The sequence below is a fragment of the Caretta caretta genome, chromosome 11, assembly GCF_965140235.1.
Source record: "Caretta caretta isolate rCarCar2 chromosome 11, rCarCar1.hap1, whole genome shotgun sequence".
Lineage (NCBI taxonomy): Eukaryota > Metazoa > Chordata > Testudines > Cheloniidae > Caretta > Caretta caretta.
Genome location: NC_134216.1, coordinates 70,950,432 through 70,976,736, shown reverse-complemented (window position 1 = coordinate 70,976,736; position 26,305 = coordinate 70,950,432). Strand labels below are relative to the sequence as shown.

Genomic DNA, 26,305 nt, shown 5'->3' with positions numbered 1-26,305 from the left:
GCAGGAAAAACACAAATCCGAAATATGAAAGCATTGGAAGACAAAGCAGTTTTCATTTCCTCCATCTCCCCCGATTAGATATTTGATGTCAAATAATGGCTCTATAGAGAACAGTGTTGCAAACATCAATTCTATTGCTCCTAAAAAATGGTCAGAAAGTGAAGAATCTGGACGTTGTGTTAGGTTTTAAGCCCTCTTGTCCCCATGAATGTATAGTTTTTCCCATAGGGTATAATATATTGCTGTCTTCACACCCATTATCAGTGTGCAGGCCACAGTGAAAAGAGGATGCAGCTGTATACCCGATCACACCTGTGACCTCCACTCCTCCATCATCTTCTAGAGACTAGAGCCCTCTCTAAGACTTTTAGGTAACCAATACAGAATATAACAGCGAATGATCCCTTGGGTTCTGAAAGGCATCATTTCTAAAACATTTATGTTCACTAAATCTCAGTGTTCCAGCATTTTAGTCCTGCCCCTGCTGAAGTCTAGGGGAGTTTTCTCATTGACTTCAACAGAAAGCAGAATCAGCACTCTCACTCCTCATCTGCCACAATGAGTGTTCTTTGGAACTGCACAGGAGAAATGTTAGAAAAGAATCCATAAGAGAGGAATTTCCCATTCATCTTCATATAGCTCAGGGCAATGGTTCTCAATTTTTCCAGACTACTGTACCCCCTGAGTTGTCTTGCATACCCCCAAATTACACCTCACTTAGAAACTACTTGCTTACACAATCAGACATAAAAATGCAAAAGTGTCACAGCACACTGTTACTGAAAAATGACTTTCTCATTTTACCATATAATTATAAAATAAATGGATTGGAATATAAATATTGTACTTATATTTCAGGGTATGGTATATAGAGTAGGATAAACAAGTCATTGTCTGTATGAATTTTTAGTTTATACTGACTTTGCTAGTGCTTTTTATGTAGCCTGTTGTAAAATTAGGCAGATATCTAGATGAGCTGATGTACCCCCTGGAAGACCTCTGTGTACTCCCAGTGGTATGTGTACCCCTCATTGAGAACCAATGGCTTAGGGCACTGGTTTTCAACCAAAGGTCTGGAGCCCCTTGGGGGGGCCATAACCAGGTTTCAGGGGGTCCACCAAGCATGGCCCGCATTAGACTCGCTAGGGTCCAGCACAGAAAGCTGACGCCCCACTGCGCAGGACTGCAGCCTGGGGCCCAAGCCCCAACACCCGAGGCTGAAGTCAAAGCCTGAGCAACTTAGCTTCGCAATGCCCCCTGTGGGGTGTGCCCCGGGCAACTGCCCTGCTTGCTACCCGTTAATGCCAGCCCTGGCTTTTATATGCGGAAAAACAGTTGTGGCAGGAGCAGGGGCATGGAGTTTTTATAGCATGTGTGTGTGTGGGGGGGAAGGTTCTCTGAAAGAAAAAGGTTGAGAACCACTGGCTTAGGGCAATTCAAAGTTCTTTCTGTAGGTTAGGTTTTGAAGAACATTCTTAAGTAATGCTCTTTTTCTGTATGTTGTTGGGGGTAGACTTAGTTTTCATAAAGCAATGACCTGCCTAATTATAACTTCACTGTTGGATAAGAAAATTGTCCAACCCATGTTTTGGGGCAAGCAGAAGGTATGCTTCAATGATGGAATATTGATTTTGATTGTTTTAGATGATATTTTAATAGCTCTAGAGTACAAAAAGTCATGCATACATCTAAAAAAATACATGATGAGAATGAATATTACTGTAAGGGCAGTATTGTAAAAGACTGTCATTTGAACACAGTACCAACAGTGCATTGTTGTAGTAGATAAGGGGACCTGGAGGGCATGGCACCAATACTGTGTCATATAAAATAAACACTACGGAGTGGAGAGGGCCAGGACAAATGCATTTGAGGGAATGGATGACAGCTGGAAAGGTATGGGGAGATTCTATCCCGTCTCCCAGCTAGCTGCTGGGAGCACTATAATTTACTGGTTTCAGAGGAACAGCCGTGTTAGTCTGTATTCGCAAAAAGAAAAGGAGTACTTGTGGCACCTTAGAGACTAACCAATTTATTTGAGCATGAGCTTTCGTGAGCTACAGCTCACTTCATCAGATGTTTACCGTGGAAACTGCAGCAGACTTTATATACACACAGAGAATATGAAACAATACCTCCTCCCACCCCACTGTCCTGCTGGTAATAGCTTATCTAAAGTGATCAACAGGTGGGCCATTTCCAGCACAAATCCAGGTTTTCTCACCCTCCACCCCCCCACACAAATTCACTCTCCTGCTGGTGCTAGCCCATCCAAAGTGACAACTCTTTACATAATCAAGTCAGGCTATTTCCTGCATAGATCCAGGTTTTCTCACATCCCCCCCACCCCCATACACACACAAACTCACTCTCCTGCTGGTAATAGCTCATCTAAACTGACCACTCTCCAAGTTTAAATCCAAGTTAAACCAGAACATCTGGGGGGGGGGGGGTAGGAAAAAACAAGAGGAAACAGGCTACCTTGCATAATGACTTAGCCACTCCCAGTCTCTATTTAAGCCTAAATTAATAGTATCCAATTTGCAAATGAATTCCAATTCAGCAGTTTCTCGCTGGAGTCTGGATTTGAAGTTTTTTTGTTTTAAGATAGCGACCTTCATGTCTGTGATTGCGTGACCAGAGAGATTGAAGTGTTCTCCAACTGGTTTATGAATGTTATAATTCTTGACATCTGATTTGTGTCCATTTATTCTTTTACGTAGAGACTGTCCAGTTTGACCAATGTACATGGCAGAGGGGCATTGCTGGCACATGATGGCATATATCACATTGGTGGATGTGCAGGTGAACGAGCCTCTGATAGTGTGGCTGATGTTATTAGGCCCTGTGATGGTGCCTAATAGATATTGTGCCCACATATCTATTCAGGGGACACCATCACAGGGCCTAATAACATCAGCCACACTATCAGAGGCTCGTTCACCTGCACATCCACCAATGTGATATATGCCATCATGTGCCAGCAATGCCCCTCTGCCATGTACATTGGTCAAACTGGACAGTCTCTACGTAAAAGAATAAATGGACACAAATCAGATGTCAAGAATTATAACATTCATAAACCAGTTGGAGAACACTTCAATCTCTCTGGTCACGCAATCACAGACATGAAGGTCGCTATCTTAAAACAAAAAAACTTCAAATCCAGACTCCAGCGAGAAACTGCTGAATTGGAATTCATTTGCAAATTGGATACTATTAATTTAGGCTTAAATAGAGACTGGGAGTGGCTAAGTCATTATGCAAGGTAGCCTGTTTCCTCTTGTTTTTTCCTACCCCCCCCCCCCAGATGTTCTGGTTTAACTTGGATTTAAACTTGGAGAGTGGTCAGTTTAGATGAGCTATTACCAGCAGGAGAGTGAGTTTGTGTGTGTATGGGGGTGGGGGGGATGTGAGAAAACCTGGATCTATGCAGGAAATAGCCTGACTTGATTATGTAAAGAGTTGTCACTTTGGATGGGCTAGCACCAGCAGGAGAGTGAATTTGTGTGGGGGGGTGGAGGGTGAGAAAACCTGGATTTGTGCTGGAAATGGCCCACCTGTTGATCACTTTAGATAAGCTATTACCAGCAGGACAGTGGGGTGGGAGGAGGTATTGTTTCATATTCTCTGTGTGTATATAAAGTCTGCTGCAGTTTCCACGGTAAACATCTGATGAAGTGAGCTGTAGCTCACGAAAGCTCATGCTCAAATAAATTGGTTAGTCTCTAAGGTGCCACAAGTACTCCTTTTCTTTTTATAATTTACTGCACACTTATATTCAGCACCAACAATATGCATAGGCTACTGAGCACCAGTTGCTGCTTCCAAGGACAGATCAAATTTGCAATATGGAATTTTGTTGAGTTTCCAAGGAATGAAGGGAATGGCTTTCCTTCGTGTCCTCTCCTTCTCTGACTTTTCCCATCTTCCCACAGACCAGACTTATGTAGAATCAGCTGCTGCTTCCAGTTGCTTGGAGAAGCTCTATAGCCGAGACATGGAGAGGCTGGGGGAAACACATACCTTCCTATTTCTGCAGGGAGGAGACGGTTTACCTTCCCTGATTATGGGAGAGGGGGAAACTCCCCTAGGCTGTCCTTCTATTCTCCACCACTCCTGGTCTAAAAGATCACTGTGTATGTTTATTTTCCTCTTTTGCCTCCCCATGCCAGGAGCTCTGAGGTGCTGTTTTGCCTCTTCCCTCCCACGTGGGCCTAAGGGATATATTTATTTGGCAGCTTTTTACTCCCCTTCCTAACCACACACACAATGGGAGAGGGCCTGCAAAATGGTGTGAGGAGAAGACTTGACAGGTTCAACTCTGCTTCAGGAATAAAGTGTCCTGAGGCATTATGAACAGAAGACCGACTAACATGAGTACCTTGCTCTGCCATGCCTGGATCATATCCCCCAAATCCTGGAGCAAAGTCTGTCTGTTTCCACATCTGCAGTAGATATGGCACTAATGTATATCATAAGAGGTTATAGCAGAAGTGAGATTGTCCTACTGCCACACCATTAGTCATTTCATTTGAGTTCTTTGGTCTTAAAGACCTCTTTAAAATATGTGGAGAGTTTTAGAAAATGAATGTCTTGTTCTCCCCTACTGTTAAATTACAAAAATCCAAAGGGAAAACAGAATACAATCTTGAATGCATTTTATATTCTTTGGGAAGCAAAACTTACCATCCCCAGAAATATCATTTCCTCTTCTCTCATTTTCTCTGTTTTCTTCCACTGGGTAAATCCACGCCAAACCTGAATTGTAAACATGACTCTAATGAGATAAATGGGCCCTGTTACTGCTTCCTTTACTGCAGGAGGCACAGGAAAAAACAAATAGAGGAAGGAAAAACAGAATATACAATTGAAGCAATTACTCCTGAACAGGTTGCCATCTGCTGTATTATTTTAAACAAATTCTGAAGTCTGCTCTTCCCCCTCCTTCCAGCACATGTTAAAAGCATAATTGTAGAAAGCTTGTTTAGATCTAGGTCCATTCCTGCTCTCACTGAGCTCTGTGGTCCTGCCAACACACAGGAGTATTCACCATGTGGATCCTAGCTAGAAATGGCCTGCAGCTCAACTTCACACTGACTACACTGTCTCAGTTTTTGCAGGGTTGCTTTTTTCTATTTAGGGGCAAACTCTCTTTTGCCCCAGAGAAAGCAGCAAGTTTTACTCCCCAAACACATGAATCACCAGTGATACACTTGGATCTTGGGGTGTGGATCAGAGAGGACAGTTTGGGCTACTGAAATCAGAGGACTGCCCCTGCAGGTCTGTTCCCTTTACTTTCGTTTCTAGTGCTTTGTCCAGTCTTGTTTGGAATGGCCCACGTAATGGGGTTCCAACCAGCTACACAATTAGGCTAATGCCAATTCAGAATGTTCTGTATCATGAGGTTCATTTCTGTTCATGCTGCTCTTGTGAACAAAACACATTGTCAATTCTGCCAGCACTGTTCTGACAGAAACAAGACTCACCTTTTGAATACGAAGTGCAGCAGCATCCAAATTTGGACCTTTTGCTCCCTGAAGTTTGGCTTGTCTTTCTCTCTTTTCTTCCAGGTAGATTTGCTTCATGAATGTAGCCCTTAGGCGACCCTGCCGAGCCCTCTCAGAAATCTGGATTACTCTAATGACTTCTTCAAGAGGCAAGGGCTTTACGTATTTCTTCTGTGGTACAGCGAAAAACAAACAGATAAATGGGCCTGTTATCAGAACATGTAGGTCCCAAGAATTACTTCCCTGAATCATTTTGAAAATTCAGATGTGTCTTTTGTTAACTCTACTTTAGTTGGCAAATTGAATAACTAACAATATCTTAGTGGAATCCATCCAAGACAAAAGTAGCCCCAATGCAGAGAGGGTGAAACCCATACCTCAGGACCACCTAATTTTAGTTTTGACAGTTTGGCATTTTGATAATTGTACCAGGATCTTAATTTTAACCTGAAAAGCATTTTAAGGAGAAAGTGAACCAGACATGCTATAACCATCATACCTTTTGGTAAGGTAGCATTTTGAGGGGGCAAGGAGTTCCTGATGACATGGAGTAAAAAGTAAGAATCGTTCTTACTGTAGTTTCTGTAACAAAGAACTTATCCCTTTTATTTTGTTTGAGAAATAAGGCTAAATATCAGTATGGCTAAATTCTATTAAACTAATAGCTGTATATTGACTTCCTCTTATTTCCCTCCTAAATTCTGAAGATAGGAGCTTCTGGATATGCCCATGAGGTCTAGAGTTCATCTGCTGGAGAGGCAGAATTTTTCCCCCTCTCCTGTTATTGACATCCTCAATTGGATACAGTTCTGTATACAAATATTGAGTTGGGCTCACTGTACTAAATTTTAAACTTGGTTTTCCCTACAAGGAAAAATACATAATCTATGAGTACACAAAAATGATATCCATAAAAGTCCCCTGCTGAACTATTTAATTTTTAATGCATGCTCTTTAACAGTTTTTTGTTACATGCATATGGGAATACAGTAGCTTGTTAGCAGACAGCCAGAATTTCCTGAATGTATATGGTTCACTATGATGCATACTAAAGTGCAGAAGACTCAACAGCAATCTCAGTGGTAGTAGTTGAGCACAGGAAATAAGTGGACAGAATTAACTGGAAGCAGAGCACAGAGCACATATATAAACTGTGTTAATAAAAAAGATTATTCAGCTTTACAAGCCTCACAGGGTGGTAGCATGTCAAGAGAGACCTGCCCTACAGTTACACTAGAGTACACGATGTGTAAAGTCCTCACTCCCATGTAATCTGGCTCCACACCAGGCAGATTCATCCTTAGTATGTCACTCTTGGTGAGGGAGGTGGGCAGAGCACAGGTAGGCAAACACACTTTAAGATAAAAACGAGGAGTCCAGTGGCACCTTAAAGACTAACAGATTTATTTGGGCATAATCTTTTGTGGGTAAAAAACCACTTCTTCAGATGCCTGGAGTGAAAATTACAGATGCAGGCATATAATAAATAAATCTGTTAGTCTTTAAGGTGCCTTGTTGTTTTTGTGGATACAGACAAACACAGCTACCCCTCTGATACGTGACACTTTAAGATGTGCAGGGATTGAGACTAAGGAACTGCCTATGAATATTTTTGTTAGTTCATTATGAAATGCACAGGAGCCCTCGCTCAACTCCTTATTTTCACTGTCCAGATTAGTTCAACCACAGATTTTTGGTGTTGAGAGTCTCACGTACCTAGTAGGGAAGAATAATTTCCTCCACCGCAGGGTGAAATTCTATGGCTTGGGTGTTGTAGGAAGTCAGATTATATTATCATAGTGATCTCTTATAGCCATAAAGTCTATGACTCTAAATTAGCCAGAATTAATGCACAGTTGTGCACTTTAGTAGTTTAGAGGGCAGGAAAGCTTCCAAAGAGTACTGCACATATGCAGCACTCTATTTGCAAAGAGTCTTAACTCCATCAGCTCAAAACCAGTTTTCACCAGGCTGTTCAAAGACACTTCTCAGCTCTACGGATTGTCTCAATGCCAAATTTCAGTTTTCTTCTCCTAGCTATTGCAGCGGCATAGCTATACAGAAAAAAGCACAGGAATTTTTCAGAATGTTATAAACAATTAAAATGGGAGATTAGAATGCTAATAGTTATGCAACCTTCACTGTGATTTCTGTTCTTGTTATAGACCCTGACTCAGCACAGTACTTAAGCATGTACCTAAGTTGAAATCAGTGGGACTACTTGTGCAATAAAAGTTAGCCGTATGCTTAAGTACCCTGCTGAACTGGGGCCATAATGCTGCCCTTCTATTACTTTCACAGCATAAAATGAAGCCAGATTATTTTGCAAAGTTACCATTGTTAATATTGCTCAGATTGAAGACATTTCTTCCTGGTGGAAATGTACATTATGTTTCTTTTCAGTTGTGCTTCACCCATCAATGCAGTTTGATTAAATATATACTACAAAAATATTTCTCACTTCAATGTTTTATTATAGATTGGTATGGGGAAAATGTATCTGCTTCACTCGTATGTGTGAAAACATGTTCAGTTACAAGGTAAAAGGGTAGGCAGATGACTGGATAATTACGGTACCTATGGTATACTAACCGGTTTGATGTCTTGCAATCCAGCCTTAATTAAAATCTGAGCAAGGATTTTCTCCCTCTCTCTCAGCACCTTCAGCTTCTCCTTAATAAAATACCTTGGAATAGGGATTTCTATGTGTTCCTAGGGGAGAGAAATATTCATGGGACACTGTTAGAGCTTTGTTTAAAACCATGTTGCTTATTACCTTAACACCTTTCCTTTACAGACTAATTAAGTTGGCCTAAAGATTCTTGAATTTCCAGGAGTGTTGTGTGACTTGACCTATGTAACAGCTGCTGTGCTATTACTTTGCAATTACTCAAGGTCTAAATCAACAACAAAAAATGAATCCAGTTTCATACAGATTTCCACAGCATTTTTTAAAATTGTGCAATTACAAATTAAAAAATTAGCAACTATTTTGAACATTTCAGGGTTTGCTGGTATTTAAAAAATGTACAGACAGTGACTTCCACTTATTTTAATAAACTCATTAGTATGATCCTCCCACATTATTTAATCAACCTCTTGGAAAACAAATCAGCTGTATTGCATTGATATTATTACAAGGAATTAATACCAGGTTAATTATCTAGCCTCTTCAGTATTTCTAAGGTGCCTATCCCTGTAGTATCTAATCACCTCTCAGAATCAAGAATGATTGGAAATGTCTACACAAAGTCTGCCTTTACTCACTTGTATCATAAAAATTACAACTGTCTCACATTTCCATTGATTGTTTTCTTACAGGATTATTCACTGATGCCAAGAAGTGAAAGAAGAGGGCTTCTTTGAGAGACATGCAGAGAAAGAAGAACCCCCAAAAGATCTACGAGTTAGCAGAACCAAGGCATTACTGAGTAGCACAACTGATTGTTAGAACCTTGCTTATGAATAGAGGCAATTCTTCCAAGAGTACGCTATCACTAGCAGTCCTTAATGGCAAGTACAAATTAATGAAAAGGCATGAGAGAGACAAGATGGGCGAGGTAATATCTTTTATTGGACCAACTAGTTATGGTGCAGAGACAGATTTTCGAGCTCACACAGAACTGAAGAAGAGCTCTGTGTAAGCTTGAAAGCCTAACTCTTTCATCAACCGAAGTTGGTCCAATAAAAGATGTTACCGCATCCACATTGTCTCTCTAATATTCTGGGACTAAACATGACTACTGTGCCGCTGCAAACATGAAAACACATTGACAGCAGTCTCTGTTTTGGATTCCTGATTGACCTGGAACATAATGGTGCCATTAACAAAGATTTTATTAAAGAAATGGCTAAAATATTCACTCAAGCAAATGGACTGTTGCTTTTGTTTCTACAGAACCCTGGCTATCACTTCAGATATGGGCAACAGTACAGTGCATAAGCAGCGAGGTGAAAAGGCATTGGATGCCCACTAAAACAGCACCAATGTCTAGCTAAAGATCCTGGGAGATACTCTATGTTTCTATGCTTTGTGAACTCTAAAGTGCGAGAGTGTGATGGAAGGCTCAAGTGCTAAGGAAAACAGTTTCTGTAAATCAACATCTTACCACATGTGAGTAGCAAGCCCAACTAGCTTTCCTGTTAGTGGCTCCTGTCCTGGAGCCACAGCCCTGTTGTGGTAGTGTATGTAAGGGAAAGCTCAGGACTGGGTTTGTGTCATGGCATAGAGAGTTTTTGCCTCTTTTTACATAATTGTCTCTATCACAGCAGAGGCCTGATTTGAGAGGTTTTCTGACTACATTGTTGGCCTAGTTTTCTGCTTCTTCCATCTTAATTTTTGACTGCTCTTAATAGCATGCTGTGTCATAAGTTGTTCTCTTGGTTTTCCTCACCTGTTCCTATATGAATATCTCACTTATGCTCCTTTTTTCCCAGAGAAGGGAAATGTATGCACTATTATTTCCAAGTCTGTCTGCAGATTTCTGTCCTGATGGCCCCAGCAATGATGAGATGAGCCTGTTCCATTTAGCAGGTTCAGGGAGCACTTTCTTGCTTCAGACAGGAAGCAATGTTTGGTTGTAAAAATCTGAAATGAGATGTGCACTCCATCTCTATGCTGGGAATGATGAGCTACTCCCTAGAATGATCAAGAAATCAACACGACGTCAGTCCCGGACGACTGGAAAAAGGCTAATGTAGTGCACTTAGAGGAGAGGAAAGTGATCAGGAACAGTCAGCATGGATTCATCAAGGGCAAGTCATGCCTGACTATTCTAATTGCCTTCTATGATGAGATAAATGGCTCTGTGGATGAGGGGAAAGCGGTGGACGTGTTGTTCCTTGACTTTAGCAAAGCTTTTGACACGGTCTCCCACAGTATTCTTGCCAGCAAGTTAAGGAAGTATGGGCTGGATGAATGCCCTATAAGGTGGGTAGAAAGCTGGCTAGATTGTCTTCATAAATGATCTGGAGGATGGTGTGGATTGCACTCTCAGCAAATTTGCGGATGATACTAAACTGGGAGGAGTGGTAGATACGCTGGAGGGGAGGGATAGGATACAGAAGGACCTAGACAAATTGGAGGATTGGGCCGAAAGAAATCTGATGAGGTTCAATAAGGATAAGTGCAGGGTCCTGCACTTAGGACGGAAGAACCCAATGCACAGCTACAGACTAGGGACCGAATGGCTAGGCAGCAGTTCTGCGGAAAAGGACCTAGGATCGAGGGACGTGATCGTTCCCCTCTATTCGACATTGGTGAGGCCTCATCTGGAGTACTGTGTCCAGTTTTGGGCCCCACACTTCAAGAAGGATGTGGATAAATTGGAGAGAGTCCAGCAAAGGGCAACAAAAATGATTAGGGGTCTGGAACACATGAGTTATGAGGAGAGGCTGAGGGAGCTGGGATTGTTTAGCCTGCAGAAGAGAAGAATGAGGGGGGATTTGATAGCTGCTTTCAACTACCTGAAAGGGGGTTCCAAAGAGGATGGCTCTAGACTGTTCTCAATGGTAGCAGATGACAGAACGAGGAGTAATGGTCTCAAGTTGCAGTGGGGGAGGTTTAGATTGGATATTTGGAAAAACTTTTTCACTAAGAGGGTGGTGAAACACTGGAATGCGTTACCTAGGGAGGTGGTAGAATCTCCTTCCTTAGAGGTTTTTAAGGTCAGGCTTGACAAAGCCCTGGCTGGGATGATTTAACTGGGAATTGGTCCTGCTTTGAGCAGGGGGTTGGACTAGATGACCTTCAGGGGTCCCTTCCAACCCTGCTTTCTATGATTCTATGAAAATACCGTAATGTTCATAATTGCGGTTTTTAAAAAAATCTAATACATTTTGAGTTATCAGATTCTGAATGATGCCTTTATATTCTCCAATATGTCTTCTGATGGTCAAAATAGTTCTCTGCTATGAATAAAAGAGCAGAAAGATGGTTGATTGAAATAAGTATCGATCACTGTACTATACATATTTATATGGCAAAATAATCAGTTAAAAGCTGCAACGTGTTTCATATCTAAAACCCGAAGAACTAATTCTACAATATGTTAAGATACCACTAGGAAATTTCTTTCACATTATAACCAGGATCCAAAAAATAGTAATCATTTAAACAATACCTTTGTTTACTTTTCCATTAGAAAGCTGTTACCTACAGTACCCAACTTTGACAACAGGTAGAGCTGTCAGAAACAAAAGGAATTATCAATCAAATCACCATTATTTCTCATCTGGTTTTTACACCTTCAACCTTCAAGGATCCATATTATGGCCATACAGTAGAACCTCAAAGATACAAGCACCAGAGTTAGGGACTTAGCGGTCAATGGGACACCATGTGAATCCGGAAGTAACCAATCAGGTGGCAGCAGACACAAAACAAAACAAAAAAGCAAGTACTGTACTGTACCTGTATTGCATCTTAAAGATAGGCACAGCTGGACTGCTTGTCCCCCATGCCCGGAGCCAGCAGAGCAGGAGCAGTGCTGGGGTCTGCGCAGCTTTCGCCCGTCGCCAGGTGGGGGGACACTGTTTTTATGCCCCCCTCGGCTAGGAGAGGGACATGCTGTTTGCACACACACCCCCTCTCTCCCCCCCCCCCCCGCCTGGAGGGGGATAAGCTTGCAAATTCATGCTGGAGCTGAGTAGGGGGCTCAGCTGCTGTTGAATCCTGGCCTGGAGTGTCAGCTGCTGGTTCTGGAGCCCAAACTGTGCTTTGTTCAGAGTTATGAAAATTTCAGAGTTACGGGCAACCTCCGTTCCTGAGATTTCTGTAACTCTGAGGTTCCACTGTATTTACTAGGGTTGAGGTTTAGTTGGGATGTCCTTCAGACAACTGCTCTTAAATTGGATAGAAGGGTTACTACCAGGCAATCCTTTTCCCTAGACATTGAATGTGGTCCCAGCCCCTTCCTGTCTTGCAATGAGAGGGCAGACTAAAGTTTCTCAGGTGGCAGTTTGGAGAACTAACCACAGGACCAGTCTATTTCCCACCTAGTTTTATCTGTAACCTCTGAGAGAGTCATGAGTCATGAGCTCAAACTGATTCATCTTGAAGAAGAAGGCAAATCAAACTGAACTCTGACATCAGCTGTGGCTTGGTCCTGAGTGGACCATCCTATGTGACCCTACAGTAAAATCAGGGTGGATTTGCAATGTTGCATTATTAACATAGAAGCTGTTATTCTAGCATGAGTTCACTTTAGGACCAAGCAGAACAAGTCAGACATAAAGGAAAGACATAACCTTTATTAAAAACTATACATCTTTGATAATATTCCAGATATATTGAAATATAACATATTGATCAAGCAGATTCATTTTTAAAATCATTCTCCCATGTGAAAATCTCACTCGCGAATGAATATATTCTGTGTAGTTATTTTTAACAGAAATACATGACTATGCAGTAAACTAGTGAGCATATAGTAGGCCAAGTTCTCGGCTGATGTAAATTGGGGCAGTTTCATTGAAATAAATGGTGCTGTGCCAATTTACACCAACAGAGAATTAGCCCAGTGCTGTTAAATAGTATTGACTTTCTGGTAAATACTAGGCTAGATCCTCAGATAATGTAAATCAGCATAGATTCATTGACATCAAGCGATTTACGTTAGAATATAGAATATACAGAATATATTCCTAACTTGCTTATGATAAAAGTATACCTACAGGAGACAGCTTAAGATCTTGCAGGATATCATCAAAGTAATGAAACTCCGAGTTCTCCAGCTCCACCATTTCATTCTTTAGCTCCAGGATACGGCCCATCACTCCCTCCAGAACTTGCCGAATCACTAACCGTTTTTGTGGGTGAACGATCTGGTCGTAGGCAGTCTCCAAGTTACAGAAAATTTGCACATATTTAATGTAGAAGGTGGCTAACATCTGGAACACTGTTATGCGATCCTTCTGTACCTTTAGGAGCTTATCTTCTATCTCCCTCTGGAGCAGACCGTTGAGGGCTTCTTGGGCTTCTGCCCACATCTTATTATAAGTGCTAATTGAAAGGAGAAAAGAATATCTTAGCTGCAGCTATATGCATTGATTAGCACACAATTGGTAGCACAGGTATTGAGTGTCTCTATGACTCCAGAAGTGTGGCTAGCTGACAAATGCAAGCACTGAAGTGCATTTTCATTCCCAAAAGATTTTAAAAAAACTTAGCTAAAATGTATTTTAAAGCAGAGTTACTGAATTAAACCATAGTTCTTTTTTTATTGTCTCTACTAGTAAAGCAGCTTTAGAAATAGGAGTTTCAAAATTATGTTTTAATAAAATTAAAAAGTTAGAAATTCTTGGCGTTCACCACAAAATATAGTTGTAACAACAGCCCCAGTCTAGCAACGAGCTCTGCATAGGCAGACCCCTGTGCCTATGTGAAACTCCACTGAAGTCAATGCAGGATCAGAACCTAAGGCATGTACGTCAGGCATCACAACCCTTATTGCATGATTCAATGTCCAGTGGTTACAATTTAAAAAAATAAAATGTTAAGCTCTCCTTTTTATTCTCCTGTCAGGAATTGGGCTGCAGCAGCATCAAAAAGGAGTTTAAAGGTTACAATGGTGGTGATTTTTTTTTTTCATTGGCAATATGATGCAAAATGTGGACATGGAATTTATATCACCTGCATCTTGGAAACTGTAGGTTCTGCAAGGAATTGCTTGTATTTCCACAGGCTGTGACAATAACAGCAGGCTTCTCTTACAAGCCAGTCTTTCTAGGCTGGCTGCAACAGCAATGATTGTGGGGGGATCAAGGAAGGTAGTGTGGCCTAGAAAATAAGTGCCTGGTTCTAGTCCCAGCTCTGCCACTGGCCTGCTGGATGACCTTGCGTAAGTTATTACACCTCACTATGCGTCAATTTCCCCATCTGTAAAATGGGCATAATGATACTCTCTTCCCTTTGAAAAGTGCTTTGGATCTACTGATGAAAGTGCTATATCAGCACTAGTTGTTTGTTTTTTTTACAGTGCCAACATAGAGTATATTGGAACATGCTACTGTAAGATGGAAACTGGAACATAGGAATGGTTAAAGAGGTATTCTAAAAAGAGCACTCAGTCTCAGAGCAATGCTGGAAATCCTGAACTAAGAAAGGAACTGCCATGAACAATGGGTTGGAACTCTGCTTTCACCGTTCATCCTAAGTCTCTCAAATGCTGATGCATGACAGCTAGTAAGGTAGGAAAATAATGTGAGAAAGGACCTCAGATGACAGAATGTATAGTTTTGTGGTTAAGACCATGGGCTAGGACTCAGGATATGCATCAGTTCCTGGCTCTGTCATAGACTTTTTGTGTGACCTTGGTCAAGTTACTTAAACTCCCTGTGCTTCAGTTACCAATATGCAAAATGGGGTTAATAATGCTGTTTTTATCTGTCTTGTCTATTTACACTGTGTTTTCTTCAGGGTAGAGGCTGCCTCTCACTATGTGCATGGTATAGCACCTAGGAGAATGGGGCCTCTGAGTTACTGTAATACAAATAACAACATGGTTTAAATCTCTCAGGTAAGTAGAAGTGGCAACTAAAAAACCAGACCTGACTCCCTCAGAATTCTGAGGAGATTTGTATCTAAAGCTGAAAGTAAAGTTTTACTTCACCCAAAAACTAAAGCAAGCACCCTGGCTAGAAAACCTAGAGGGATGGAGTTCTCTGTTCCCTCTGTTGGGGAGAAGTGGAAAACCCAGCTCTGGCTAACTTCATTTACATGAATTGTAATATTGTTTACCCATAATTCCACTATTGAGTTTTTGTTGTTTTGGTTGGAAATGTTTGTTTTCATGTGTAAAGGTGATAATAGGTTGTTGCTGGTACTGTGCTCATTAAAGGACATAGAACTGTGCAAGATATGCCATGGGTGAGGAATCACCCTGACTGAACAAGAAACAGACTTTGGTTGGATAACAAAGCTTGGCCTCAACAAAGAGATAGGAAGTTTTGTCTTGAAGAATTCTGATCTAGAGAATAGGGATTTTATCCTAGGGTCCAGTTCTGCACTGTGTTCCCCATGTGGCGATTCCCTAACCTCAGTGAAAAACTCCATAGAGAGGTCTGTCTGGAGTATCATAGAATATCAGGGTTGGAAGGGACCTCAGGAGGTCATCTAGTCCAACCCCCTGCTCAAAGCAGGACCAATCCCCAATTAAATCATCCCAGCCAGGGCTTTGTCAAGCCTGACCTGAGTAGTGATGGAGAAGCAGAGCTGGCTCTGTGCAGAGGCCTCACTGGTAGCAGTGGAGTAGACTTGGTTCCACAGGAAGTCCTGACCAGACCAGTGGTGGCAATAGTGAGCTGACTTCACAGTGTCCTAGCTCACTCAGCTGGTGCAGGCAGACCTGGAAGCACTGGACTGGCCTAGGTTGCTGCTCATTGGAGTCAGATCTGGCAGAATAGTTCTCTGAGGTCTAGAGCTGACAAGCAGAGGAGAGCCGCCCCTGGATATCCTTTGGTTACCACTGAGACTAACTCAACCTGTGAGTGGGGTTTTTAGTGGGTGGAGTTTGTGGTGATACAGGGTTCTGGAGTTCCATAAGCTGGACTGGGAGATGGCCAGACTCTTGGTGTATTCATTTGGGTTGTTCAGGTTCTAATATATAAATATATGTCATTGTTTTGTGTCATGTTTCTTTTGGTTGTGTTTGCCTTTTTTCCTCAAATTAAAGATTCCTGTGTTCCATATTTCTGAATGACTTTCGAGCGCTTGTGAGTGGGGAAAAAACTTCCTGTAAGCGTGACAAGGAAAGTTTTATTTTTATTTTCCAGAGACAGAAACAAGAGTACTGTTCTGGGTGGGGTTTGAATCATATATCTATTTATCTTAGAGAAGGACCCCTAGATACATTCAAACTGGCCCTTGTTGCTGTCACTGGTACCTGGCAGAAGGATTATTAACACATTCAAGAGTAAAGGAGCAGGACAAGGATACAACTGAATTATGTCTGTTACATTTTATAGAGCCATTTTGGACCTGTTATCTTGCTGGTCTGATTGGGACTGAGAATGCAGTTGTGTATTAATTTTCTGTTGTGATGAAGAGGTCAAGCAGCTGTAACCTGTGTGATTTTGTCATCCATAACTGTATGGGTTGGAATCTTTGTAAGCCAATCATATTGTTCCCTCATGCCTATGCATTTTATCATACTGAATGATATACTTGCAATTGTAATGAGGCTATGGAGATGACAGGATAATATTTTAGTAAGGTCTCTCATCATGGACATAATGGCTTGAGCTCTCTATATTTGTTTATTTCTTCAGGATATTGATGGGGATGTTCTGACTGACTAGAATGATCAGCAAAAATTTTAACAATTTGAGCCTGCTATTGAATTTACATGCTTTAATTTTTATTTAAAGTGTATACTATACTTTTCAGCTTCAGCAGGAAGCAGCTGGCCCTGCTCTTCTTAATGTATTAACAGCCCACCCAGATATTTCCCCCTTTCTTCTGACTTCATTTACATCCCATTGCACCAAGTGACTCAGTAGATTGCAGCAATTAACCCAGGTGCAAGAGATAAACAAAATAAAACCACTGGGGTAGGAAAGATTGGCACAAACAAGAACACCATTAGCTGTGCCCTGACAGCTCAGCCAATTGATCAATGGGGTTTTGTACACTTTCTTAGAATTGGGGACTCAGATGAACGGAAACCAATGAGACTCATGGGGTACTCCAGCACAGAAGAACACAATACACTGTTGTACTTTCCTAGCTGTGTGTATCTAGAATCAATTTGCAGTGGGGAGGTTATAAATCTTTTAGGATGTCTGGGCCTATAGACTGTACCCCAACTACAGGCTTGATTTATGAACAGTGGGTTTCCTCAGGCTACAACATTTCAAATGCAAGTTGTTTCAGAGCTGACAATAGGCATCAGTGCAACCAAAACTGCCCATGCAACTGTCCACTACATTTTACAATAACCTCTTTCTCTCTCCCCAGTCTGTGGAGAATGCCGAGTGTTCTCCCATTGTGCCAGCTACTATTCAGTTTCTTTTTATATTTTTGAATCTTTTTTTAAAAAAATTAAAGCATGTTAACGTAAGGCAAAATAGTATCAGATAAGTGTAAGATAATGACAAATTACTTCAAGCATGTTGTTATGGATCGGTTTCATGTCTGTGGAGATCATGAAATGTTTCTCTGTTTTTTCAGCATTAACATTCAATCTAACGAAAGGACGGGAAGTGTGTATGTGGGGGGAATAAAGTATAAAACATTAAGGAAGAGAAAAAGGAGGGAAAAGAATGACATCAAAACAATGAAGGGCAGATTCTCACATGGTGTAAGTCAGCATACATACTGTAAGAGGCTAATTAATATATATTATCGCTCATCTTAATTAATTGGCCTCTTACAGTTTGTATGGCAATTTCCATCTTCTCTGTATGTATATATATATATATCTTCTTACTATATGTTCCATTCTATGCATCCGATGAAGTGGGCTGTAGCCCACGAAAGCTTATGCTCTAATAAATTTGTTAGTCTCTAAGGTGCCACAAGTACTCCTGTTCTTTTTGCGGATAGACTAACATGGCTGCTACTCTGAATCCTGTCATTAGTTTCTACAGTCATTCTCCCTCTGTCAGAGTGGCTAATGCTCCCTGTGTGCTAGAGGGAGCAACTTCTGTGCTGAGGGGAATGCCTGGCCACAGCCCAGGGACCATAGGAGAGGTGTGAGGGCCTTGAGCCATCCCCACCTTACTAACCAGGCAGCACAGGGCCCTTAACTCACTTTTCATTTTGCCCATTTGCTACAGTTTTCTTCCCACAAGCTTGAAAGGGCACTGCACCCCTGTCTTCTAGAAAAAGAGGGACCTGTGGCAAAAATGGCTTCGAGCCACCAAGGAAAGAGTGAAACAAAATCCTGACTGCTGACTTTTCTTTTAATCTTAAAGGAAAATCTTTGCTAGTTGTGATATATACTAGGAACTGTCATAAAGACATCATGAAGACTGGCTCCCTTTCCTTCATTATTAGGCAATGGTCATTAGGGTCATATGTACTGGCGTGTGAAGTTATATCAGAAGTGGATTTAACCCATTAGGGTGAAGGTCATAATTATGACCCTGATCCTGCTGATACTCATGCACATACTTAACGTTACTATCCCAGGTAGTCGCATGGAATTCAGTAGGGCTACACATGGTAGTAAAATTAAATATGTGTGTGACATTCCCCTCTGGTGTTATCCGGACTGGTGATCTGCTAGTTCACTCCAATCCTTGGCTCTGGGAGACAGCCTTACCTCGCTCTACTGTAAAAACCCCCACTCCTGGGCTGTTCATGCCCAGCCTCTGGCATGTAAGCTGCTCCCAGCTACTTGCAACTGAGTGACACTAGCCAATATTTCCGGTCCCAGACACAACCGTAGGAACCTCCATCTTGCGGTGTCCAGTTAAATCTTCTGGTCGCTGCAAGCTTATATAAGTTCATCAATTTAACAAAGAAATTGATATGTACCAAGGGGAGCCTCTGACACACTTCAAACCAAATGCACTGCTTCAGGTAAAATAAACAGATTTATTAACTATAAAGATAGATTTTAAGTGATTATAAGTCAAAACATAACATGTCAGATGGTCAAATGCAATAAAATCAAAATGCATTCTAAGCTGATTTTAACACTTTCAATGCCCTTACAATTTTAGATGCTTCTCACCACAGGCTGGCTGGTTGCTTTTCAGCCAGGCTCTCCCCTTTGATCAGCGCTTCAGTCACTTGGTGTGGTGGTGTCTGTAGATGTAGGTGGAAGAGAGAGGAAGGGCATGGCAAATGTCTCTTCCTTTTATTAGGTCCTTTCCTCCCCCTTGGCTTTGATCCCCCACTTCCGAGTCAGGTGAGCATTACTGTTGTGGCCTCATGCAGGTGAGTCATTGCATTGTAGCTCCCTTGCTGGACAATGGCTGTTGATGGATTGTTTGACATCCCACCCAGGCGTTGGTTACTTTCCTTGCTGTTGCCTCTGGGGAGCTAATATCTGGCTGATTCCCCCAACTTACAGCATGTGTTAGTGACAATCATACTACACAATTCTCATAACTTTATATGCATTAATGATAGACATATATGGATAGAGAAATGACTTCTAGCAGATCATAACCTTTCCCCTGATACCTTACAAGGCATGCTTTATATGTAAGATCAGGATTATATGAAAATGAGGAATATGGAAGTTACAGCATGCTCCCCCAAGGTATAGAACATCACAATGTGCATGAGTGTTTTCAGAATGAAGGTCTATAATTGTTCCTGGGGCATCCAACATGCTTACTCAGTAGTGGTAGGAATCAGTGTCAGGAGTAGTAGCAATTGCAGTTAACTATAAAGAGTGTAAATGACTACATTCAAATTTTGAAAGTGTGATTCAAGAGATGAGGAGATGCAGGAAGGACGAGTATTTGGAGGTCTAACCTACTCTATATTAAGTGTTTGGGGGGGAACTAATGCAACTGAGTGTAATTTTCATACTTCCAACCTTAGAGGAAGAAGTTCAGGGGAGGGCAAGCGCCCAGGTTCTCAAAGTTACACACACACACACATACACACACACACACACACACACGAAGTATAAGCAGTACTGCTGATTGCCATAGCAGCTGAAAGGCAAGGAATGTTACAGGGGAAAATAAGCAACACTGAGTAATGGGATGAGAAAAACATATACACTCACTTAATTCCAAAGGCCCTGAAGTGCATTCTGGCAGCATTTATGGCTTTTGGGGTAAAAGAGAGTCCTGCCTTTCTGATCAATGTGTTCCTTCAACTCTCTATGCTCCCGGGGAGAGTAAACAAAGTCCAGATACTAGTAGTCAATCAAGAATACTTTATTAATCATCCAGCCTTTGTGCCATAGTATGGCTTCTTCTAGGTTGAACTTTATTTTTATTACTCAGAATAAAATATGACCTACTCATTTAAAAATGAGGCTTAAAGATACATTTCTGTGGTCAAACTGACACAAAAATTATTTAAAACACTGTCAATTTATTTTACACTTATTTAATATTCCTGTATCGTCTGAAGCCTGACAATACATTTCCACCTGACATTTTGTTTCCGGTGTGGAAAAACTAACTTAAGTGCTGTTTTCAACAAAGCTGAAATTAATCTGGTTATTTTTGTTGCACCAATTGCACATTCATGCTGAAGTGTTTACAGAATTAATGTTAAGCATGGGAGTTGTTCCATTGACTATTTGCAGGATTGAGGCCTTAGTGACTTATGTCAACCAATTTTTGTGAACCAGCAACAATTAGTTAACTTCTGCTGCAAAGCCAGCAGAGGGAGATCAAAATACTTTGGGCCACACTGTGATTTACTGGAAGCTGCAACCCACTCTGTGGGGATGATGAGGACAGACGAGCTATGCTCCAGCAGATGTCACGGAAGATAATTTGGCCGACACAGAGGAGTGCAAACTGCAACAGCTAGGCTGTTACTCCACTGCAGGGGACAGCTCACACTCTGTGCAGTGGCCTTCTGCTGATCGGTATACACAAGCAGAAGTGTGGCTCCCCATTGGCAGACTTCTACCTCAGGGTAAAGGAAGAAAAGCCCCCTCAAGCACTCTCACACAGGGCTGGACACACAAGTACGGAATGGGCTGGAGATACCTTAAGGACACCAATCTCTTTCTTGGGATATTTTGGGCCCATGAGAATAAAAGGTTAGCTGACTTCCAAAAACATTATCCAAACCTGTTCTGTTCTAAACCTTTCAATTCCAGTTTTGGACAAAATTTTGGGTCAAACTTGCTCACTATCCCTAAAATTAAGCTTGGTTTTAAAATTCTTCCCAAGCTATTCCAGGATGAGGGAGCATACAGTGGAACGACATGAATTGCCATAACTATTTCCAGGCCAGTCAATGATTTTCTATAGATTCAGTAGCAAAGGGGCAAAATAAAGGAGGATAAAGCTCGACACACTCTAGTCACCGGAAAAAGTAAATACAGCATTGTTAACAGGAACAGCCTTGCACTTCTACCTTCTCCGATTTCATTCTTCAGTAGTGTAACAGAGTGAACACAGGATAAAAGATTGTGTGGCACAAACGTAATGGGAAACCACAGCAAAGACAAGAAAGCCTGCTTCACTAAACACCAGCTGTAACACTGCACCTCAGTAGCTTTCAAGCACCTGCTCTTGCCCAAACTCACAAGGCTGATGAAAAGATAGTTCTTTGGTCAAAGAAGGGTATTGTGCTGGTGAATTTTAATACAACAGCAGGAATAGAAATTTGAGTAATTTACGTGGAGAAGAGATTACCATATGCTGAATTTTACTTTACCATGCTCTAAGGAGCAGCCTTTTATCTAACTATTGCAGCTTCTCCAGCCTGAGGGCAATATAATGCCCTCTGCTTTGAGACGAGGAGGGAAGCAAATGCATGCTTTCCCTGGCAAAATCAGAAGAATATCCCTGTTGTCTGTGGCTGCAAAGTGTGTAAAGACAGCTCTGCAGTATGACAGTAGTACTGCATCCCTATCAGATAACCACCAGTAGCTATTCCATATCGAAGATCCTGTATTGCATTATGCATGTTGAGTGGATGATTGGGATATGGCTAGCCAGAAAGGGTCCAGAGCTAGGAAGTAGCTGTTCTCCACTGTATGCTCCAGCTCCAAGATGCCTTAATTTACACCGCACTGTACCGGGCACGGTAATGAGATTTATTACAGCATTAACTCCCTCCACGCAGTTTCTTCCCCCTTGGAGGGGGAAGTAGTATCCAGCTATGCTGCTGGCTGCACTGCTGTTGCTGGTGAGGGGCGGGGAGGACTGCAGACACAGGACAGGCACTCTGCTCACATGTCCCAAAGTCTGCAAGCGGCCAACATTTCCTATTAATGCTTAGGGTTCATGTATGTAAACTGCTGTACAACTCTAACCCCTTTCACACTGATGAGAATATGGCCTATTTTCTAGCATAACTGTCGTTGTAAATTTCCCCCTGCCAATGTTTATTTTTTTCTTTCAAAGCAGAAGACCATGACCCTTAATCCAGTGACCCTCTCCTAAATGGAACCTACAAACTATTCCAAATTCTATAGGTCTAATAATTATACAACGCAGTCTTTGAATACATGAAGGATGGCAATACAAATTGTTTCCATGATAACAGAATGAACTCCAACATGCAAATATTTTATCTGATAAGTATACTTGATCCCTCTTGAAAGAAATATGATTGACTAAAAAGTCATTTGCTACAAGTGCTCAAGGAATATCTTCATATGTGTTTATAAAACGATCTAATTCTTCAGTCAGCCAAAATGCTTCTTTAGCAACTACAGTGTCATCTAACTAATTTAAGACACTTCAGTTCCTCATTTACTCTTGTTTTAACAAGCATATTCTCCTAGGTTACATGTGGCAACCACAAAAACTAAGCACAAAGAAATAAGCATTATGAAAATTTAAAACAATCTAAAACTACTATTATCAGATTATACTAAGCTTTTTAGTAGAATAAACACCCTTGATAGCCTGTGTCAGGGTTCCTTCCCCACTCTGAACTCTAGGGTACAGATGTGGGGACCTGCATGAAAGACCCCCTAAGCTTATTCTTACCAGCTTAGGTTAAAAACTTCCTCAAGGTACAAACTATGCCTTGTCTTTGAACAGTATGCTGCCACCACCAAGCGTTTTAAACAAAGAACAGGGAAAGAGACCACTTGGAGACTTCTTCCCCCAAAATATGCCCCCAAGCCCTAAACACCCCCTTTTCTGGGGAGGCTTGAGAATAATATCCTAACCAATTTGTTACAAAACTGTCCTAGACCCAAACCCCTGGATCTTGGAACAATGGAAAAATCAGTCAGGTTCTTAAAAGAAGGATTTTATTAAAAAAAAAAGAAAGGTAAAAATCATCTCTGTAAAATCAGGATGGAAAATACTTTACAGGGTATTCAGATTCAAAACACAGAGGATCCCCCTCTGGGCAAAACCTTAAAGTTACAGAAAACAGGAATAAACCTCCCTCTTAACACAGGGAAAATTCACATAAAACAAAAGATAAACTAATCCGCCTTGCCTGGCTTAACTATACTGGTTGCAATATTGGAGACTTGGATTAGGATGGGTTGGAGAAGATGGATTTCTGTCTGGCCTCTCTCAGTACCAAGAGAGAACAACCCCATAAACAAAGAGCACAAAACAAAAGCCTTCCCCCTGCCCCAGATTTGAAGGTATCTTGTCCCCTTATTGGTCCTTTGGGTCAGGTGCCAGCCAGGTTAGCTGAGCTTCTTAACCCTTCACAGGTAACAGGATGTTGCCTCTGGCCAGGAGAGATTTTATAGCACTGTATACAGAAAGGTTGTTACCCTTCCCTTTATATTTATGACAGCCTGAAACTTTCTGATGCCATCAGCTAATTTGTTAGAGTCATAGATTATAAAGCCAGAAAGGACCATTGTGATCATCTACTCTGACCTCCTGTATAACACAGGTCATAGGGCTTCCCTGAATTAATTCCTGTTTGAATTAGAGCATCTCTTTCAGAAAAACCTACAATCTTGAATTTTCAGTGATGGCAAATCCATTGCAAACCTGGATAAGTTGTTCCAATGGTTAATTACATTTACTGTTAAAAATTTGCACTTTATTTCCAGTCTGAATTTGTCTGGATTCAGTTTCCAGACATCTTGTTTAAACCTTTGTCTGCAAGATAGAAATGCCCTATCAAATTTCTGTTGCCTGTGTCAGTACTTATAGACTGTGATCAAGTCACCCCTTAACCTTTGCTTTGTTAAGCTAAGATTGAGCTCCTTGACTCTATCACTATAAGGAATGTTTTCCAGTTTTTTAATCATTCTCATGGCTCTTCTCTGAGCCCTCTCCAGTTTATCAACATTCTTTTTCAGTTGTGGATACCAGAATTGGACACAATATTCCAGTAGTGGTCACACCCAGTGTCAAATACAAGTAACATAACCTCCATTCTCCTGTTCGATATTTCTCTGTTTATACATCCAAGGATCACATTAGGCTTTTGGCCAGAGTGGCACTGGGAGCTCATGTTCAGCTGATTAGCCACCATGACCCAAAACTCCCTTTCACAGTCACTGCCTCCCAAGGTAGAGTCCCCCTACATTCTTTTTTTCTAGCCGTATGACTTTAAATTTGGATGTATTAAAATGCATATTGTTTGGTTGTGCCCAGCTTATCAAGTGATCACTCTGTGTCATGACCAGTCCTCTTCCTTATTTACCACCTCCCCAATATTTGTGTTATCTATAAACTTTATCAGAGATAATTTTATATTTTTCTTCCAGGTCATTTACAAAAATGTTAAATAGTTTTGGGCCTAGGATTTCCAAGTTGCTAATCGCACAAAACCGAACACCCTTCCACCACCCCCTGTCCTGCCCTTTCTCTGAGGCCCCTCACCCATCCACTCCATCCTCCCTCCCTCTGTCACTTGCTCTCTCCCACCCTTACTCACTCACTCATTTTCACCGGGCTGGGGCAGAGGCTTGAGGTGTGGGATGGGGTGAGGAGTGCGGCTGGGAGTGTGGGCTCCAGGGTGGGGCCAGAAATGAGGAGTTCAGTGTGCGGGAAGGTGCTCCAGGCTGGGCATTGGGTTGCAGGAGGGGGTGAGGGCTCCGACTGCGGGTGCAGGCTCTGGGGTAGAGCCAGGGATGAGGAGTTCAGAGTGTGGGAGAGGGCTGGGGATGCAGGCTCTGGGATGGGGCCGGGGATGAGGGGTTTGGGATGGAGGAGGGGGCTCTGGGCTGGGGACAAGGGTTCAGAGTGCAGGAGGGGGTTCTGAGCTGGGTCAGGGGGGTTGGAGTGCAGGAGGGGTTTGGGGTGTGGGCTCCAGGAGGGAGTTTGGGTGCGGGAGGGGTCTCAGGGCTGGGGCAGGAGGTTGGGGCATGGAAAGGGGTGTGGACACTAGGCGGCACTTACCTTGGGCAGCTCCCCGGAAGTGGTGACATGTCCCTTGGCTCTTAGGCATAGGGGCAGCCAGGTGGCTCTGCACGTTGCCTCCACCCACAGGCGCCACCCCCGCAGCTCCCATTGGCCATGGTTCCTGGCCAATGGGAGCTGTGGAGCTGGTGCTCGAGGTAGGGGCAGTGCATGTAGGCTCCCTGGCCGTCCCTCTGCCTAGGAGCTGAGGGACCTGTTGCTGCTTCTGGGGAGCTATGCAGAGCCAGGTAGGGAGCCTGCCAGCCCCGTGCCAACTGGACTTTTAGCAGCTCAGTCAGTGGTGCTGACCGGAGCCTTCAGGGTCCCTTTTCAACCGGGTGCTCCGGTCAAAAAACGGATACCTGGCAACCCTATTAGGGCCAAGAACCAATCCCTATAGGACCCCACTAGAAATGCACCCTCTCAATGATGTTTCTCCATTTACAATGATATTTTGAGGTCTACCAGTTAGTCAGTTTTGAATTAATTTAATATGTACCATATTGATTTTGTGTTTTTTCTGTTTCTTAATCAAAATGTTGTGAAGTACCAAGTCAAATGCCTTACAGACATCTAAGTATATTACATCAACACTATTACCTTTATCAACCAAACTCGTAATCCCATCAAAAAAAGATATAAAGTCTGAAAAGGTCTGTTTTCCATAACTCCATATTGATTTGTTCAGAGAAGTCATGGGAATGACTAAAGGATTAGAAAACAGCCTTATAGAGATACACTCAAAGAGCTCAATCTATTTAGCTTAACAAAGAAAAGGTTAAGGGGTGACAATTACAGTCTATAACTATCTACACTGGGAGCAAATATTTGATAGTGGGCTGGAAGTTGAAGCCTAACAAACTCGG

The 26,305-nt window shown here is 42.0% G+C and overlaps 1 protein-coding gene across 1 annotated transcript in view; it reads right to left on the bottom strand.

Moving 5' to 3' along the window:
- The window catches only part of DRC11 (dynein regulatory complex subunit 11), a 163,715-nt gene that overhangs the window by 133,504 nt on the left and 3,906 nt on the right, over positions 1–26,305 (bottom strand). The window contains exons 2-5 of the mRNA XM_048870111.2: positions 13,185–13,512; positions 8,103–8,222; positions 5,490–5,681; positions 4,690–4,761 (exon numbers count right to left, since the gene is read on the bottom strand). Of these exons, the coding sequence (XP_048726068.1) occupies positions 4,690–4,761; positions 5,490–5,681; positions 8,103–8,222; positions 13,185–13,512 (712 nt within the window). The remainder of the gene's footprint in view (positions 1–4,689; positions 4,762–5,489; positions 5,682–8,102; positions 8,223–13,184; positions 13,513–26,305) is intronic.